General features: G+C 38.0%; 1 protein-coding gene across 19 annotated transcripts in view; it reads left to right on the top strand.

Annotated features, from left to right (window-relative positions):
• Window positions 1–20,617, top strand: part of PARD3 (par-3 family cell polarity regulator) — a 716,537-nt gene that overhangs the window by 540,565 nt on the left and 155,355 nt on the right. For all 19 annotated transcript variants that reach the window (XM_032143706.2, XM_058436553.1, XM_032143743.2 and 16 more), the window contains one exon: window positions 10,729–10,971. In XM_032143706.2, the coding sequence (XP_031999597.1) occupies window positions 10,729–10,971 (243 nt within the window). The remainder of the gene's footprint in view (window positions 1–10,728; window positions 10,972–20,617) is intronic.

Here is a 20,617-nt window from a genome sequence, read left to right on the forward strand (position 1 = left end):
GAAAAATTTGGGAGAAACCCATAAAATTACAATCAGAAAACAAAAATTTATCTGTATTAACACACTGGTAACATACTGGTCTGTGCCATTCTAATCATTTTTTTCCTATAAGGTACACATTTTCCACACCTATGTACTTTTAAGAAGTTGAGATCTATTTTCATTTTTATTTATTTTGCATTTTTATGCATTCCTAGAAAATCATGTTAAATGTTTTCTGGATCACGGTCAGGTCTGTGTGAACAGACAAATGGGAAAGAGGGACAGAAAGAAGGAAAGATGTTCTGAAACATGAAATATTAGCTATGATATCTGGCCAAATTTCCCAACTCTCAAATAATATTCTCCTCGTGTTATTCATTCTATTAAATGAGGTTTATAATGTTAGCTGGCCTGTATTTTGTAGTTATTCAGCCACTGAAAGCTATTACAATATTATTATCTATATCTACATAGTAAGTTGTGCTTGGGAACATTTCCAGGGATACGGAATGCTTCTAGTGGAAATATGTAAAAGTTAATTAATTTCTTATGAAATCCTCCCAGTATAGAAGGAATATCTATAAATCTCCTCAGGAAATAGATGATCTGAAACTTTCCATTATTCAATGTTCTAATCATCTTTCAAAGCCTTGTGTTTTCACTACCAGACCATTGAACTATCTGTGTCCTTCAGTGGGATACTCCCCATTCTTGGTGTGTCATTTTGCAAGTTTATGTGGATTTTCTGCATGCCATTTCCTCTCTTTCTAATTTTACCAGCTGTTCTCAGTAACCTGCTTTGAGTAATTACTTGAACTTTTTTGTCATCTCAGTTGGTAGGATTTTTTTCAGCAGGTGATAGATGTTTGTTTTCCTAACAATAATCTTTGCATTTAGATCACTTATTGTCATGCAAAGATTGCCTTTTAAAAATTAACCTTTTATGGGAAACATTTTTTCTATCCTGTAGCAGCATTTTTCATGTTTCTTTGACCTCGTGAATCCTTTAGAAAAGTCAATTCTAATCAATAGGCTAAGTTTCAAGTTTTTCTTAAAAATTTTTATTGCACAGGTAAATGAGAATTTTTAAGAATCTGTTAACCTGCTTTGTAGAACTTAACTACTTAGATAAATACGTGATTGGGTGTGTTGGCTCACACCTGTAATCCTAACACTTTGTAATCCTAACACTTTGGCAAGAGCGTCACTTCAGCCTAGGAGTTCGAGGCTGCAGTGAGCTGCTGTGGTTGTGCCACTGCACTCCAGCTTGTGCGACAGAGTGAGAGCCTGTCTCAAAAAAAAAAAAAACAGGAAAAAATATAGATGATTACTTGAGAAAAATTAAGCCTTAGGCATACTATATATCTGAAACTGATTTTATTGACAGATACTGCAAATGAAGTAGGAAAATGCAGTTTGCTTTCTGATGAGAGCTGTCCTAGATATATTTGGCTTAAGAGCATCTCTCTGCATTGGCAATAATTGTAGGTGCTTTAATACCCATGAAAGCCTGAACATGACTTAAGTGAGTACCTACTGAGATGTGTTTATGTCTGTTGGTTAGGGAAATATTATTCTAGTGTTTTATTAGTCAGTATAAGACAACTGTTTTCGTTGTTTCACAATATATTAAGTGTATCAGACAGTATATTAGTCTGTTCTCATCCTGCTATAAGGATATACTCAAGACTGGGTAATTTATAAAGTAAAGAGGTCTGATTGACTCAGTTCCACAGGGCTAGGGAGGCCTGAGGAAACTTACAATCATGGCAGAACGGGAAGCAAATACGTCCTTCTTTACGTGGTGGGAGGAAAGAGAAGAATGAGAGCCCAGCAAAGGAGGAAGCCCCTTATAAAACCATCAGATTTTGTGAGATCTAACTCACTATCACAAGAATAGGAGGGGAAACCGCCCCCATGATTCAATTATCTCCACCTGGTCCCTCCCATGATACGTGGGGGTTATGGGAACTACAATTCACAATGAGATTTGGGTGGGGACACAGCCAAACCATATCAGATAGTATAAGTCTTTTTAAAATTACTATTTTAAAATGTTTTTTCCTCTTTCAGGGATCCCTTACCTTTGTTAAGAGAAAAAGATTTAAACACGTTAACATTAAAAAATTGATGTAAGGCTGCTCAGAAGGCTGAGGTGGGAGGATCACTTGAGGCCAGGAGTTTGAGACCAGCCTGGGCAACATAGCAAGACTCTTTCCCTAAAAAAATTTTTTTTAATTAGCAGGGCATGGTGGTACACACCTGTAGTCCCAGATACTCAGGAGGCTGGCGTGGGAGGATGTCTTGAGCCCAGGAGTTCAAGGCTGAAGTGAGCTATGATTATACTACTGCACTCCAGCCTGGGCAACAGAGTAAGACCCTGTCTCTGGGCTGGGGGGGAAAAGACAATATAATCAATTGTTAAAATAGATGATTACAGAGCTTTGGGAAGGGGAGCGATCAGTGGGGCTGGAATTAGTAGTGACTGCTTTATAGAGATGGTAGTTTGGGAGCTAGATCTTATTCCCAAGAATATGTATAAATTAGCAAACTAGAAAAATTCTACCCTCACGTTCAGTCTCCTTCCCCCTAAGCACAAAGGCTTATGGAAGGTGGGCAGTCTTTTAACTGCCTGGATTCTTTACAAGTTGTGATTGTATTAGTGGTTAGTTGTCTCCCTGTTAATGCTTTCTTTTTTCTCTTTTTCAACTTTTAACCATTTTGTATTTTAAAACCGGTTTCATCTCATTTTAGCATTGAGGGATGCAAGTTAACTTTCCCTCCCACCTATTCTAAGGGACCACTATGTATTTCAGCAACTTGCATTCTTCCCTGGAATTGGAAGTGTACCTTTAAAACTGTTGTTTTCACTCAAGAAAATTTTTTTCAGGACCCATTTAGAATATGGAAGTCCTTTTTTCTCAATCAGCTTTTACCCTAATATGACAAAGATATTAAAATCCCACTTAAAATTGGAACTGTTACCAGAGTAAGAAATTTAGTGGAATAGTATCTCTCTTTTGGGAATTCAGCATAGGCACCAAACTGGCAACTTACCTACTGTTAGGAGGCAGTTGTTAGATTCACCTGGCAGGGGGAGGATCACCCAAAGGATGGATGAGTTGAGCTGTAGTATTTTTGAAGTCTGCCATCTGCTGAAGTACTCTGAGGGCCAAATAAAGCCTTCCATAGTGACTAAAACTGTTTTTGCAACAAACTGTTCCTTCCAGTTGTTTTGTAGCTTAAATTTCATTTCGCCATGAATTTGGGTTTTATTTGATCAATTTCTATAATACTGACTTTTTGAGAGAAGAAATACTGTTGGGAAAAGATCCACGAACTGTTGTTCCTAGAATGAGGCTTCTGGATGGCAGTGCAGTAAGTTGGGGGTAAAATGTTTCCCAAAAGAGTTGATTGCAAGATCCTGAACATTGTTTTGAAGATAGTCAACAACTATCTGATATGTAGCAATCTGAAATTTATTAAAAACATTTTTTTCTGTTAAACTAATATTAGTATATTCTATCTTCTGTAGACATAACAACTTTTTTTATTAAAAATTATTAAGGCCGGGCGCGGTGGCTCACGCTTGTAATCCCAGCACTTTGGGAGGCCGAGGCAGGCAGATCACGAGGTCAGGAGATGGAGACCACGGTGAAACCCCGTCTCTACTAAAAATACAAAAAATTAGCCAGGCATGGTGGCGGGCGCCTGTAGTCCCAGCTCCTCGGAGAGGCTGAGGCAGGAGAATGGCATGAACCCGGGAGGTGGAGTTTGCAGTGAGCCGAGATTGCGCCACTGCACTCCAGCCTGGGCGACAGAGCGAGACTCCGTCTCAAAAAAAAAAATTATTAAAAGACAGTTTCTATTTCTTGTAGTCTTTAAAAAAAATACACCATGAAAAAAGAGATGTGTTGCAGCATCATAGCTTTGGAAATGGAGGTATTTGGTATGTAACTGAGAGGTTTAAGGACACCACTGGTTTTCCATCCTAAGGAGTTTGGTCACTTTGGTGGTTATTCCCGTACCTGGTACCTTTTCTGGATATATAAAGACTAGACTTTATGTTCATAAAAAGTTCCTTTCATCCTATTCTACTGCAATTAGTGCTAAAAGCCATTTATTGTAAAAGCAAAAATACTAATGAATAGAAATGTTACAAAAACAGAAGTCTTGTGTGTTTTATCTTCATCGAGCGTCATCCATTTTAATTAGAGAAAAGGATGGTGAACACTGTGACAAGAGCCTGGAATTAAAATCATTAATTGATGTCAAGCTGAAGAGAGACTGTTAGCATGAATTTAGTGACAGCAGGAAAGAAATTAACCTTATTACTTTATTTAGTATATTACATTATTTTGTGTATTCTGTGCAGGTTCAAGGCAATTTCATTATCATAATGGAACACTTTTTTTTTTTTTTTTACAAAAAGGAAAGATGTATTTATGCTTGAACATAACAAGTTGAAATGATAAGTTCTTTATTAAGTTAAAAATGACTTGATAAAAAGGTTTTAATTGTTTGAATTTGTTTTTTCAATTTTCAAGGATAGGAAACAGTGTAAATGTTGTCCATCAATGTCGGGTGGTACAACTGCCTGTGATAATCTGAACTTCAGAATAGTTCTTTTTAGAACCAGGAAGGACTTACTGAAATGTTTAAAGCAATAGACATTTATGTTTTTTGCTGGGTTTTGGGCTAATCAGTTACTTCTGTCGTTGTTGAGGTTTTGCCCGAGATAAATGGGATACAGAATGCTGAACAACAATCTTGACTGTTCAGAAAAATGAGTGACTCTTACATCTTGGAGATAATTTGTGACCTCAGGGTCGCAATAAAAGAGTAAAGGGGGTAGGCTTTTATAGCCCTGGCCATCTGGATCCATTAAGGGCTCAACTGCAAATACTCACTGTCTTTTCAAAGTTTCCTTAAGAAGTCATGTTATTTTTATGAGGACACCAAACATGTTTTCTTCCTGAGCCAAATATTTTCTTACTGAAATACACATCTCCACAGAGTGGAAATACATAACATGCAAATATAACCTTTTGGTTGTGTTAGAAAGTTCATTTTCTCACTTTGTAACAAGACATTCAAATATCAAAGAGTATAATAAAGTCATTTGTGTCTTTTGTTAATTTTGCTTGTGAATTGCCACTAAAATTTATGAAAATCACAGTGCATGCCTAGTTTCAAAAGTCTACTCTAAAGTGCTATTTGTACAGCAAGGCTCATTAGCATTAATTTCTAGAATGAACTTGAGAATGCACATTAGTTCAGGCTACTGACCAGATCCGTTAGCCTTTTGTGGCAGTAGTTCTACCTGGTGGACCACATGTATGCTATAGTTTCATTCTAAGGTTTTCATCACCAGTGTAAGCTGCCACATTGGAAAGCAGTGATGCAGGTTTTAGAACTTTGGGGACAACATTATTGGTGATGACAAGATAAGCAATACAAATACAATTCCTTCATTATTGGAGCCTTGAAAAAAATCAGTGCTTCTGGAAGGTACTACAGATGAGGCTTTAATGTTTATTAGGCTCAATGACTGGTGGCGATTAGTCATAATGTACAAATTTGGGTAAAAGAAGTCAGTTGAGATTTGGGCTTTATAAATAGTACTTCATGCTGCTGAGCACTTCTTTTGAGAGATTGACTTGTTAGAAATTGACCGCTAATTAATATTATTTTCTGTGTCATTTGGAACAAAAGAATATTCAAATCCAGAACCCATCGGTAATATAATGAAACTGATGTGCAAGAAGTTTGGGAGATTATTTAGGTTTATGCCTCCCTTGAAAAGAGTATGTTCCTATTCTCTTTCTGATAGCTTTCTTTCTTAAGAGGGATGCATTTTCTGACATAGGTAAGCTGGATTTTTCACTTTTAATGAATTGAGCTTCATGTATCATAGAATTTAGTCATTAATAAATCAGTCAGAGTCATTCTTTTTGATTTTTGGAGGTTCTCCAGATTCAGAAATTTCAGCTTTATATTTATGTAATTATACTTAGGTCTGTTGTGTTCCTTCAAACTTCTTTAGTTTGCCAACTTCAAGACTTATGTGAATGCCTAGTCACCCTGGATATTACCTATGATTAAGTGATTGAAGAATGGTGACCAACTATCATAGTATAGTGGGTTGTCAGATAAGTGATCATAATTGAGTTTCAAATTAATATCCCATTGAATATAAGAAAGAACTCATTTTCCTCTTTCTGCTAGTGATTTCTGGCCAAATCAAGAGTCAAAAAGACATTATGGAGCAAAGAATAAAATTATCTCCTAACTCCTATCAACTTTCCATTATGGATAGCTAGTATTTAGTGGTAACCAGCTTTTATAATAGCATCCTTAACTGTCATAATTGCTCTTAAATGGATAAATGGAGTAAAAATTTTAAAAATGTCTAGCAGAATTTTAGCTAAATTTGACATTAGAATTTGAGTTGCTGTTTCTCTTGTGGGTATTCTGTCTGTGGAACCTACAGTCTTAGAGTTACTAGAATCTAGAACAGTCCTGACAAAAATTTCTAACTTTCTAATATTCACTTATGAGTTAAGAAAGTCATTGGTTGTCACCTCGGGAAATAAGGTTCTCCTAGGGAGTTTTGGGGAACATGAGAAGCAGTTTTGGTTGCCCCATTGGGGACACTGCTGGATTACCTGTGGCTATGACCAGTTCTGGTAAAAGTCCTGCATGATGACAAATAGCTCCTTCTCAAATGTCATTGGGTCCTGTTGAGAAACACTGAGCTAGGTGAATTTATGTACTTTTTATAGCTGGGAGAGAAGAAAAGTCAGACAGATTTGATCCCCTGTATTCAAAATTGGAAAACAAGAGCAGGGTGATGGTGATACACTAGATACAAGAAAGAAACAAGGAAAATGCAAAGTTTGCTTGTAATGCTATGTGACAATTTTCTGTTTTTAAAAAAACTTTTAAGTTTGTAATAATTTTAGATTCATAGGAAGTTATGAATATAGTACAAAGAGGTCCTATGTACCCTTCATCCAGTTTCCCCCAGTGGTTAAGTTAGATAACTGTAGTACAGCATCAAAACCAGGAAATTCGCATTGGTATAGGGTATGTGTAGTTCTGTGTCATCACCTGTGCATGTTAGTGTAGCGACTCCTACAGTAAAGAAACAGAACTATTTCATCACAGAGGCCTTCCTCTGTAGCTGACCCCTAGCCATCATTAACCTGTTCACCAACTCCATACTTTTGTCATTTTGAGAATGCTATATAAGTGAAATCATATATGACCTGTGAGATTGGCTGGGGTTTTTTTCACATTGCATAATGCCCTTAAGACAGATTCAAGTTGCTGTATGTATCACTAGTTTGTTCATTTGTACAGCTGAGTAACGTTCTGTGATATGGACACACCCCAGTTTTGTTTTGTTTTTTTTTAACTATTTACCTATTGTGAGCTATTTTGGGTGTTCCCAATATTTAAATATTACAAATAAGGTAATATTTGGCAATGAACAATTCCATACAGATTTTTGCTTGGACATAAGTTTTCACAACTTTGGGATACGTACCTGGAGGCACAATTGCTGGACAGTATGATAAGTATGTGTTTAATTTTTAAAGATACGACCAGGCTGTTTTCCAGGGTGACAGTACCATTTTAAATTTCCAGCTGCAACGTATGAGGAGCCTGGTTTCCCTACATTCATGGCTGCATTTGGTATTGTCACTGTTTTTTATTTTAACCAGTCAGATGTATAGTAATAGCTCATCATAGTCTTATTTGCTTTTCCCTATTAACTGGTGGTGGAGAACGTCTTTTCACATGCTTGTCATCCATATGTCCCCTTCAGTGAAACATCTTTTCATGTCTTTTGCCATTTTCTAATTGGATTGTTTTCTCATTGTTGAGGTTTCAGGGGTTTGTTTGTTTGTTTGTTTGTTTGTTTGTTTGAGTCAGGGTCTTGCTGTGTCACACAGGCTGGAGTGCAGTGGGCACAGTCATGGTTCACTGCAGTCTTGGCCTCCAGGGCCCAGGCAATCCTCTCACCTCAGCTGAGTAGCTGGGATTACAGGTGTGCGCCACCATTCCCAGCTAATTTTCGCATTTTTTGTAGAGACAGGGTTTTACTGTGTTGCCTAGGCTGGTCTTGAGCTCCTGGGCTCAAGCAGCACGCCCCCATCAGCCTCCTAAAGTGCTGGGATTACAGGTATGAGCCGAGAAGGCTGACTGAGTGTTTTAAAAAATATTTCCTGGATATAAGTCCTTTGTCAGATACGTGCCTTGCAAATATTTTTTTCTGGTCTGTACTTATTTTTTCATCTTCTAATTAGAGCTTTTCACAGGAAAAGTTTTTTATTTGATGACGTTCAATGTATATACTTTTTAAATTTTATGGATAATGGTTTTCGTATTAGTCCTAAAAACCCTTCACCACTCACTAGTTCCTAAAGAATCCCTTACATTTTTTCTTAAGTTTTATACTTTTACATTTACATTTAAACCTGTGACCCATTTTGAGTTAATTTTTTAGTAAGGTATGAAATTTATTTTTCCCTTTCTTTTTGCCTATGGATATCTCATGGCTCCTGCACCATTGGTTGAAAAAACTATTTTATTACGTTGAATTGTTTTTCCTGCAGCATTGTGTAGTTTTCAACGTATCTGTCTTACACAGATCTACATAAACTAAAGTTTGGCCTATAGATGTGTGTCTGTGTGTTTTGTTTTGTTAGGGATTATAAATAGCATTGCATTTTTAATTTCAGTGACTATGTGTTCATTGCCAGCATATGGAAAATACAATGGATTTTTATATGTTGATCTTGTATCCTCTGACCTTGTTGAACTTGCTTTTTAGTTCTGAGAGATTTTTGTAAATTCTTTGGAATTTTCTTTGTAGATCCTCATGTCATTTGCAAGTAAGAAGCATTTTGTTTCTTCCTTTTCAATCTGTGGACTTTTATTTCCTTTTCTAGGCTTATTGCATTGCCTAGAACTTCCAACACTATGTGGAATTACAGTGGTAGGAGCACACATCCTTACTTTATCATAGGGAAAGCATTCAGTCCTTCTCCATTATGCACGATGGAACCTGTCGGTTTTTGGTAGATGCTCTTAAGTTTAGGAAGTTTCACTTTATTTCTAGTTTTCTGACATGATGGGTGTTGAATTTTGTCAAATGCTTTTTCTGCATTAATTGATACGATCATGTAACTTTTCTTCTTTGATCTGTTAATATGATGGATTGTAGTAGTTGATTTTTGAATATTGAACCAGGCTTGAATTTCTGCAGTAAATACCATTTGGTCATGGTGTATAATTTCTTTTATATATTGCTGAATTTCATTTACTAATATTTCATTAAGGGTTTTTCCTTTTATATTCATGAGGAATATTGGCCTATATAGCTTTCTTTTCTTTCTTCCTTTTCTTTGCTGCTGTCTTTATCTGATTTTGGTATCTTTTCTGGATTCTTTTGAATATATGTTTATGTATTGTTTTTGCTAGCAGAGGTCTACTTCAAACATGAAAAGAGTAACTGCAATAAAAGATTAAATTCAGTCTAAAGTGTTGCTTTATAGAAGTAAGATTTTACTGCATTTAAGTATATATTTAAATTTGTAAGTATATAAAGGAGATATTTTTTCCTTTAAAATTCTATTGAGGGTTTTAAAATTATTTCCAGGTAACTAAGATTGACTTAGGGCATAAATTATACCAATATATTATAAGTTGAAGAGGACGTTGTACCAAATAGTTTAATAAAATCATAGTAAACGAAACGTTAACTTCAGTAAAGGTGAGCATTTAAGGTTTGTTTCTTAGTTGTAATGTAGGCAAGTTTTACTTCAAAATTTGATTGGATGCATGCCTTCTAGTCCTTAATTTAAGGATTCCCCATTTCTGTATGCATCCCATAAAATGACAGAGTCGATGTCATTAAGCTGAGATCCTCTTTTGCCACTAATGAAGAATTATGGTGTGGATTCGTGTTTAAGCTTCATAGTAGGTTGAATGTTTATGGTGTATCAATAATGAGTAAGATAGATACATATTACATATATAAATTGTATATAACTTTAAAAAAATTATTTCTTGCCTTAAACAAATTCATGAGTAATATCCAAGTAGATGCCAGAAATGATCTGTTCCTTGTGAGTTTTTAAAGCTAGTTAATAAGTAAAAATTTAAACTTAAGATTTAAATTATGGCCAGGCACGGTGGCTGACGCTTGTAATCCCAGCACTTTGGGAGGCTGAGGCAGGAGGATCGCTGGAGGTCAGGAGTTTGAGACCAGCCTGGCCAGCATGGTGAAACCCCATCTCTAGTGAAAATACAAAAATTAGCCAGGCGTGGTGGTGCACACCTGTAATCCCTGCTACTTGGCAGGCTAGGGCACAAGAATCACTTGAACCTGGGAGGCCGGAGGTTGCAGTGAGCCAAGATCTCATGCCACTGCACTCCAGCCTGGGGGACAGGGTGAGACTCTGTCTCAAAAAAAAAAAAAAAAAAAAAAACAATATTTGAATTATGACTGCAATCTTGTTGACATGAACAAAGGGCATCTAAAATTATTCTTTTTGAGCATCCATAGCGTTACTTAACAATCTAGAATGTGTATGACCTGTCATTTATACCACTGATCTTCTATAGCTGCAAGAAATAAAATATATTTTACAACATTTTTTGATGAATGTTTCTATATGCAGTTCCTAGAAAAGGAAAGGTTTCTCTTATTTCGACTTTGTTCTGATTTCATAGGATTCAAGCCAAAACTCGAGAATTTAGAGAACGACAAGCTCGAGAGCGTGACTATGCTGAAATTCAAGATTTTCATCGGACGTTTGGCTGTGATGATGAGTTGATGTATGGGGGAGTTTCTTCTTATGAAGGTTCCATGGCTCTCAATGCTAGACCTCAGAGCCCACGAGAAGGGCATGTGATGGATGCTTTGTATGCCCAAGTCAAGAAGCCGCGGAATTCCAAACCCTCACCTGTAGACAGGTAGGCGCCAGGGGCAATCATGGTATTGCTTCCAAATCAACTTTTATATAGCTTCTGACAAGGGAGTAGACCGTTCATCAATCCTCAAACCAGAATTGCCTTTTATTAATGGCTTTTAAAAAGCTGTTGTGTCTAAAAGTATTGAGTTTACACAAATTGAAACCTAATGGAAGGATCAGCAGAGGTTTTGATGGCTTTTCTAATGATTCCAACATATTTCATTTTGTTCTTAAGATGGTTTTATACCTGAGAACCAACCTCTAGTTTATAACTCAAATAAAAAGCAAACTTAAAATTATGACTCTTCTACTTAAGTGATATGTCCTTTTATTGCTAGGAGAGCCTTTAGGTGTGGCAATTAAATAGATGGGGAATGACATGATTTGTTCCACTTATGATTTAGATGGATCACTTTTTTTCTTAGGTGGCATAACTTTATATTATGAAAGAATCGGTAAATGAGAAGAATAGTGTAGTATAACAGATTGCTTATTAACAGCCACAGACCACAGGTCTGAATTATGTATATCAGCGTAGCACACAGGAGTGCAATGTTAACTGTATTTTTAATTGATACATAATATTTTACATGTTTATAGGATACATGTGAGTAATTTTTACATGCATAGAATGTGTAATGATCATGTCAGGATATTTGGGGTATCCCTCAGCTTCAGTATTTATTTATCTGTTATTTGTGTTCTATTTTATTTTATTTATTTATTTTTTATTATACTCTAAGTTCTAGGGTACATGTGCACAATGTGCAGGTTTGTTACATATGTACACATGTGCCATGTTGGTGTGCTGCACCCATTAACTCGTCATTTACATTAGGTATATCTCCTAATGCTTTCCCTCCCCGCTCCCCCCATCCCATGACAGGGGCCGGCGTGTGATATTCTCCTTCCTGTGTCCAAGTGTTCTCATTGTTCACTTCTCACCTATGAGTGAGAACATGCGGTGTTTGGTTTTCTGTCCTTGCAATAGTTTGCTGAGAATGATGGTTTCCAGCTTCATCCATGTCCCTACAAAGGACATGAACCCTTTTTTTATGGCTGCATGGTATTCCATGGTGTATATGTGCCACATTTTCTTAATCCCGTCTATCATTGATGGACATTTGGGTTGGTTCCAAGTCTTTGCTGTTGTGAATAGTGCCACAATAAACATACGTGTGCATGTGTCTTTATAGCAGCATGATTTATAATCCTTTGTGTATATACCCAGTAATGGGATGGCTGGGTCAAATGGTATTTCTAGTTCTAAATCCTTGAGGAATCGCCACACTGTCTTCCACAATGATTGAACTAGTTTACAGTCCCACCAACAGTGTAAAAGTGTTCCTGTTTCTCCACATCCTCTCCAGCACCTGTTGTTTCCTGACTTTTTAATGATTGCCATTCTAACTGGTGTGGGATGGTATCTCACTGTGGTTTTGATTTGCATGTTATTTGTGTTTTAATGGCTATATATTTATTTAAAATTTTAACTGAAACAATTTTAAACAGATCTTTTCCCGCTCTTTTGTTTGTATGTTCAAGCACCATGAGGAGTTTAGTTCACAAATAATCATTTCTTTTTATATCAGACATATGCATGTTATTGTCATAAATGATACCCTCAGCCCATCATCTCTTATAGTGGTTTCTTATAAGTGTTGCTCTATTTAGGAACTGGGCTTTGAACATCATGAACAGCAGGTTTCATTAAAACCAGGGGCTCTCAAGCTTTAGTGTGTGTCAGAATCTCCTGGAGGGCTTCTTAAAACACACATTGATGGACTCTCCCCAAATTTTGATTCAGTAGGTCTGAGGTTGAGCCCAATAATTTGCATTTCTTACCCATGTCCAGGTTTGATGCTGGTACCATTGGTCCTGGGGATGGCACTGTAAGAACCCTCACAAGGCTAGAGATGTACTGGAACTACTTCATCCATAGCATCCATGTGTTATTGGTTGCTACCTTTTGCGCCCAGTTTCTATTTTAGCTACTTCCAGCTGTTTTTAATAGAGGTTTGCAGATGCGACAGGTAACTCTCAGGCAAACCCAGGACGAAGTATTTTTAAAAATAGCAAATGTGAAGCCAGATCTTAATATGAAATGCTATAGCCAGAGTATTTGGTTTGTTGCTTTGTTTTACTTTTGTTGGGTTTTAGGTTTTCCTTATGGTCTTATGAAAATCTGTAGGTCTGTTTGGTATTGACTATAATGACTGAATCATGTAAGTTAACATAGGAGGCATATGGTTTATTTGCTCTGATCACCTAGAAGGTTCACTTGCTTATTATCTAACCACAGATATGTCAGGATCCAAAGAATACAATTATTATCAGTGACAGTGACATTTTCTTTAAAAGCTTTTACTTGGTTTCTGCCATACTTGTGAATGCTGCTTACAGAAGGTCAAACAGCATTTGAAGGCCATGAATGTCCCATTGGAATTGTTTTCCTGAGAGAAAGGACACCAGAACACTGGTGTTGTCAGTTAGTAACTTTTGGAGGAAGTAAAAAAAAAAAAATTAGTTGACATATTATTGATCGTTGATAAAAGCACTCATCATTTTCAGCACCTTCCACATCCACTTTGAAAACCTGAAAAATAGTAGACTACCATGTAGCAGTTTTTCACACAGCTCAGAAGTCCCACGTGACATCAAAGCCAGGAGTCAGATGGGTTCTGTCCTCCCAGCTCCTGAGGCCCAGAAGTGGTTGCTTTAAGCCCCAGTTTAAATCATAGTGCCCTCCAAGAGTCTAAATCTTGCATGTAAATGTCTGCAAATTTTCAATCGCACTTACATGCTCAGAACAGCCTCTGTTTCTGGACTCCAGCATCCCCACCTGGAGTCCGTACCCTGCACTGTGCTAACCCCAAACTCAGCCTCCTAATTTCTGCCAAAATGCACTCAGCGAAACATTCTGGAGGAGACTTTAGTCATGAGGACGAGTTACACCAAACAGTAAGTAACTCAGAATCACATCTTAGACATTGCTGTATTCAAAAGCCCCTCTCATCCTAACTCAAGCACAGCCTCAGCAGCTGTCAGACTTACGATACTTTTATGCATTTGTGCTCCAGAAGGGTGATTAGACTAGATAATTTGTGAGATGCTTCCAACTCAGGAGAGACGTAATTTATATTTTTTAAGAAAAAGGACTATGGAAACTTTAGTTTTTTGTAATTATTATTTTTGCAGAGAATAAGATGTCCATTAAACAAACATTGATGTTACTAATCCAAAAAGTTGGGAATTATCGTACCTGTAAAGCACTTCTTCACCTACCTTTAACAGAATGTGAATTTGGCTGTGATGTCATGGTATCACCTCCATTGTCTGTTCCTGTTGGAGAAAAAGCTATATAGAAAAGTGTTTCTCAGACTTGAGGAGTATAGGAATTTTTTTTTTTTTATAGAAAGACAATCTCTTGCTACTGCAGTATTGAACTAAATTGTTTTGATTATAATGTTACTTAAATATGGGTAAAAATAAAATAGGACTAAACTCCTTCTGTTGACAACCATTATACAACCATAAAGCCAAACATCTTTACAAATTAAATACAAACAAAATGGCAAAGCCATTACATTCAAATGAACAACATTAACTTAATGTGGCCAGTAATGTTTCTTAAATCTAAACTCTTGCACAAATCATGAATATGGTGGTGGCTGCTCCATGGCAGGTTCATTTGGGTTTGTTTGCCAACCCCCACAGTCTTGCCCATCCCTTTTCTCTGTTGAATTTCTGCAGTTCTTTTGTATGTTCCTGTTCAGCAGCCTTTGGCCTGCACCTCCCACAGGGACATCATGTGTGCGCGAAGTTCAGCCCGCTTCTGTTGTCATTAACTGGAGACAGTGAAAATAGCATTCCATAGTGCCTTCATGTGTGTAAACCCAAATTCAGACAGTGAAATAACATGCCTGTAAGAAGATCTAGAATATGCTTATACTAATGTTTCTGAAAAGTAATTATTCAAGCGGAAACATGCAACTTGGAACTCCACAGAGATTATTTCCTGTATGAAGAAGAGACACAATAGAGAAACTCCTGTCAACTGACTAAATTCCACCAAAATTTGCAATTGGTGTCCAATGACCTTTACTATTCAAATTTTTGGATTTCATGGGAATGCAGGCAATTGACAGTCTGACGTGTAGCCTGCATCTGTTCTGGGATTTTCATTGTTCAGTGAGGAAGCAGCGTTCTACATTTCACTGCTTAGTCATTTTAATTGATCTTATAGTCAGAAATATGGATCTGGTAGCCCCACATGGAAACAGCCAGGGATGATTTATTAAATGTGGTGAATTTGGCATCAAAATCGGACATTTTCTCAATTTCTACGTATTACTTATAAAATGCTTTTTATCAGATAGCATCATGCTGTGTCTAGAAATAGTCCCATGTCTGTTTAATTTTATTATAACATGAACTGTAGGCTGTAGTCACAGTGTCACTGTTACTACTGTTTATTAGTGTCGTGGGTAACATTTTGATTTTTCACGTTGGATTGATACTAAAGAGAAGCAGATCCTATCCTTGTGTTTGATATGAATAACAAGGCTTAAAACTCACAAAAATGTTGGCGTAGGCCAGGCACAGTGGCTCACACCTGTAATCCTAGCACTTTGGGAAGCCAAGGCAAGAGGATTGCTTGAAGCCCAGCATCTGAGACCAACTTAGGCAAAAAAGTGAGACCCCATCTCTACAAAAATAAAAATAAATTAGCCAGGCGTGATGGCATGCATCTATAGTCCCAGCTACTTGGGAGGCCAGGGCAAGAGGATCACTTGAACCTAGGAATTTGAGGCTGCAGTGAGCTATGACTGTACCACTGCACTCCAGTCTGGGTGACAGAACAAGATTCTGTCTCTTAAAAAAAGAAATCTCAGTTTTTTTCTGGCTAGCAGAGTGCCTAGCTAAAAGTTTCCCAGGCTCCCTTGCATTAAGAGGTGACCATGTGACATAGTTCTGACTCCTAAGTGAGGAGCAGACCTAGAGTGGGGACTTCCTATAAAGCTAGTCTTTTCCTGAGTGAAATGGGGCTGACTCATTTTGTCCTTTACCATTTTCCCTGATTCTAAAGGTGTAGGCTACATGAAGGAAGAGGATAGCAGTCTGGTCCTGTGAGCAGCTCTTCTAGTTCTCATCACCTGTGAAAAGTGAATTTGTTACTTGTTTAAGTTACCTGCAATCAGGTTTCTATTTCATGAAGCCAAAAACCATTCTGAATATAGATGCTTCTCAACTTTCAATGGTGTTCTGTCCTGATAAGCTCATTATAAGTTGAAAATAACATATTGGAAATGCATTGAATACACCTCACCTACCAAACATCATGGGCTAGCTAGCTTACCTTAAACATGCTCAGAACACTTACATTAGCCTACAGCTGGGCAAAATCATCTATTCTAACACAAAACCTATTTTATAATGAAGTATTGGATATCTTGTACAATTTATTGAGTACTGTACTAAAAGTGAAAAATAGATTGGTTGTGTGGGTACTAAAAGTATGGTTTCTACTGAATAGTTAGCACCTTTGCACTATCTAAAGTTGAAAAATCTTAAGTTGAATCGTAGCAAGTCCGGGACCATCTGTATAATGAATTGTGCACAGAAGGGCTCAAAGGGAATCATTGTCTTTTGGTCAAGATTGTGTATATTTTGGAGAACTATCCCCTGGTCAAATAATTTCCACAATATTTTGTGAAATTAAGTAATGAGCAGTATTCTCCAGTGTTGCTCAATTAGCTCTTCTGCCTTTCATTTTGTTATGCATCTAATTAAAGAAATGTTACCAATCAAATGTCTGCCAGCAGCTATTCTTCTTAATTCTTTAAGACACTGCTATCCTCTGATAACTCCTATTTCCACCAACAATCCTGCTATAAAAGTAAGAAGCAGTTGAGTGTAATGTACAAGAGAATGAACTATGGAGCCAGAATGCTTGAGTTTGATCCTGGGCTCTTTTTTTCTTTGAGACAGGGTCTCACTCTGTCACCTAGGCTGGAGTATGATTGAACTCACTGCAGCCTCAACCTCCTGGGCTTAAGCAATCATCCCACATCAGCTTCCTGAGTAGCTAGGACTACAGGCATATGACATGATGCCCAACTATTTTTATTTATTTTTTGTAGAGATGGGGTCTTGCTATGTTGCCCAGGCTGGTCTGAAACTCCTGGGCTCAAGTGATCCACCTGCCTCAGCCTCCCATAGTGCTGGGATTACAGGCGTGAGCCACCGTGCTCTTCCTCCTGGGCTCTTCTGCCATCAGCTGTGTAAAGTCTCTGCTTCACTTTCCTCATCTATAAAATGGGGATAATAATGGTACTTGCCTCATTAGGTTTGTGAAGGATTAACTGTGTTAATGACATATAAAGCACTTCACACTGAGCATGGTCTGTAGTAAGCACTATTTGTTTGCTGTTGCAACGGTTACTTAGGAAATGGGCTTTTACTCTCAGGAAAGCACATATGCTTTCAGCATCACCACATAGATGCAGAAACAAGCAAGGAATGAAATTGAAATCAATAAAGACAGGTTTGATTCTTTATACTTAACATAGATATAGGAGTGTGGGAATGCAATTCTGCTGATGCCACTTCCTTCATTAAATAGCTTGGTCTCCTAAGTGTTCTCCATAAATTACATCACATCATGAACTGTTTCTCTTTAAATTAGGAGTTACTGAATTCAGGATAAGGCATTACAGATGGCTTCTATAATATAAATATTTAGAATAAAGTAAATGCTGGGTAGCATGAAATGCCTTATTTGAGAGTGACAGGCGGGTCATGGTATAAGGACCTGACCTCTCAATCAATTTCAGCCTTTGGTTTGGTAATTTGAAGGTTTTCATTTTGTACTTGCATGAAATTCTTTGACGTTCCTCATGGTTTGCTTTCATAAAATTCTTACTGAGTCTGAATTTGCAATACTCCATGGAAATAGGGCCGCTTGAACGTCTCAAACCTTGTCTAAAATGTTGGCATTTCTGTTTACATCAAGTTATATCTTAGAGGGACAGGCAAGCCTGAATCATGATCTTAAGAACTGTAAAGACGAGGCACAGTGGCTCACATCTATAATCCCCACATTTTGGGAAGCAGAGGTGGGAGGATCGCTTGAGGCCAGGAGTTCAAGACCATCCTAGACAACACAGCGAGATGCTGTCTCTTAAAAACACTAAAATTATCCGGGCATGGTGATCACACACCTATAGTCCCAGCTACTCAGGAGGCTGAGGTGGGAGGGTTGCCTGAGCCCAGGAGTTTGAGGCTGCAGTGGGCCATGATCATAGCATTGCACTCCAGAATCAGCGACAGAGTGAGACCTCGTCTCTAAAAAATAAAAACATAAAAAAAAAAACTGTAATAGACTTTGTTCTAAAACAGTGGTTTTTCTAATTTTAGCATATGTAGAAAGACCCTGGAGCACTTCTCAAAGATCCTGACCTCCCCTCATAGATATTTTGATTCAGTAGATGTAGTTGACTACAAACCCACATTTTTAACAAGTACCCCAGTTGACTCTGATGCAGCCATCCTTTGGAAAATATTACTCTTGGGCTAATAAAAAACAATTTGGAACTCCAGTATGAGTTAGCTTGTTACTGTTAACAGTGAAGCTGTGAAATAATTTATCATTTCTGTCAGACACAGCTTTATCCTGGCATTTATAATGGCCATTGTGCATCTATGATCAAATAATCATTTTGTTTAAAAGGTCATCTTGCAGGTGTCATATTCCTAAACTGCATTCTGTCCAGTGTTTGTTTGTTTGTTTCTTTCCTTCTTTGAGACAGAGTCTCACTCTGTTACCCAGGCTGGAGTGCAGTGGTGTGATTGTGGCTCACTGCAGCCTCCGCCTCCTGGGTTCAAGCAGTTTTCCTGCCTCAGCCTCCTGAGTAGCTGGGATTACAGGCACGTGCCATCATGCTTGGCTAATTTTTGTATTTTTAGTAGAGACAGGGTTTCACCATGTTGGCCAGGTTGGTCTCGAACTCCTGGCCTCAAGTGATCCAACCACTTTGACCTCCCAAAGTGCTGGGATTACAGGCATGAGCCACCGTGCCCGGCCCCTGTTCAGTGTTTCTTGACACCAGAAAGTTTCTTTTCCTATAGGTTACACAATTCTAATTTGGAAAGTTTAGTACACTTTAAATTCTTAACAAAGAAATGATAAAATCCTAGTCAATAATGTTTTTTTATTTGCTTGAGGACACCATGCAATTTGTATTTTCATATCCAGAGACCAGAATCTGTAGTTAAATATTCTGCAGAAAGACAGCTTTAATGGACATTTGCTGACTGTCACTATGCAATCATTTGCCACCAGGAGTGCATTGTCCTCAAATATAATGGGAATAAAATACGAACTGTGTCACTGTAAATCTAAATAGCAAGAAAATAGTAGGCTAGACTCCCCCTGCTTGCTGAGGACACCTTAATGGAAACATAAATACCATAATCACATGCTTTTTGCATGCATTTTACCACTAAAGAGAAAAATGTCGATTTTAAAAGAAAAGACCTTTGTGAACTTGTTTCCCCTCCCGTTAAAATCAGAATCCGGTTGCGTCAAAGGGAAGCCTGGCAAACACAGAACAAAACTAATTTTCTTAGATATAGGCACTTATTAAACGTGCTCTTTTAGAAATGTTGGGTCATATAACAAAGTTGTATTTGCTACTGAAAAAGTCAAATACCACTTTACTTATGTTTGCTTAGTATTACTTACCTCTGCTTTTCTTGAAATATGAGAAAGTAATTCTTGAAGGTAGTCAATCTCATTGTAATGTGAGTTCTGCAAGTTGGTGCCTTTGCTAATTAATGTGCTCCATCCAACCTGGGCCTGATCTCAGTGTCCTTGGCTGTCTACTAATATCTCTGGCCTTGGCTAGCTTCTTCTCCGTTCGTGTTAGCAACTCTTCCAAACTTTGTTGCTCCCTTCACCACAACTCAGCTCCAGATCTCTAGCCCAGCCACATCTGTGCCTGGGCCACTTGCCTCTCCTTAATAGCTTAAGATCACCTTTCCTCCTTCCAGGCCAGCTCTCTAAACAGTCTTCCAGATCCCAGCCCCACCCCTTCAAGGTACCTGCTCCGTCAGTGTCTCCTCTGAGCCCCTGTCTTCAGCCTCTGCCTTTCTACTGGAACTTCCATGTAAACATGTTAATGTCTACCATACTGTTTAAAAAGAAAAAAATTGGCCAGGTGTGGCAACTCATGCCTGTAATCCCAACACTTTGGGAGGGCGAGTCGAGGATTGCTTGAGCCCAGGAGTTTGAGACCACTTTGGGCAACATGGCGAAAACCCATCTTTACAAAAAATTTAAAAATTAACTGGGCATGGTGGTATCCACCTGTAGTCTGAGCTACTAGGAAGGCTGACATAGGAGGATCGCTTGAGGAGTTCAAAATCGGCCTGGGCAACACAGTGAGACCCCGTCTCTACAAAAAATAAAATTAGCTGGGCATGGTGGCACCTACCTGTAGTCTCAGCTACTTGGGAGGCTGAGGCAGGAGGATCATTGAGTCCAGGAGTTCGAAGCTTCAGTGAGCTATGATTGTTGTACCAATGTTCTCCAGCCTAGGCAACAGAATGAGACCCTGCACCCCAACCTGGGCGATAAATGAGAT

This window comes from Hylobates moloch, unplaced genomic scaffold (assembly GCF_009828535.3).
Source record: "Hylobates moloch isolate HMO894 unplaced genomic scaffold, HMol_V3 SCAFFOLD_3, whole genome shotgun sequence".
Lineage (NCBI taxonomy): Eukaryota > Metazoa > Chordata > Mammalia > Primates > Hylobatidae > Hylobates > Hylobates moloch.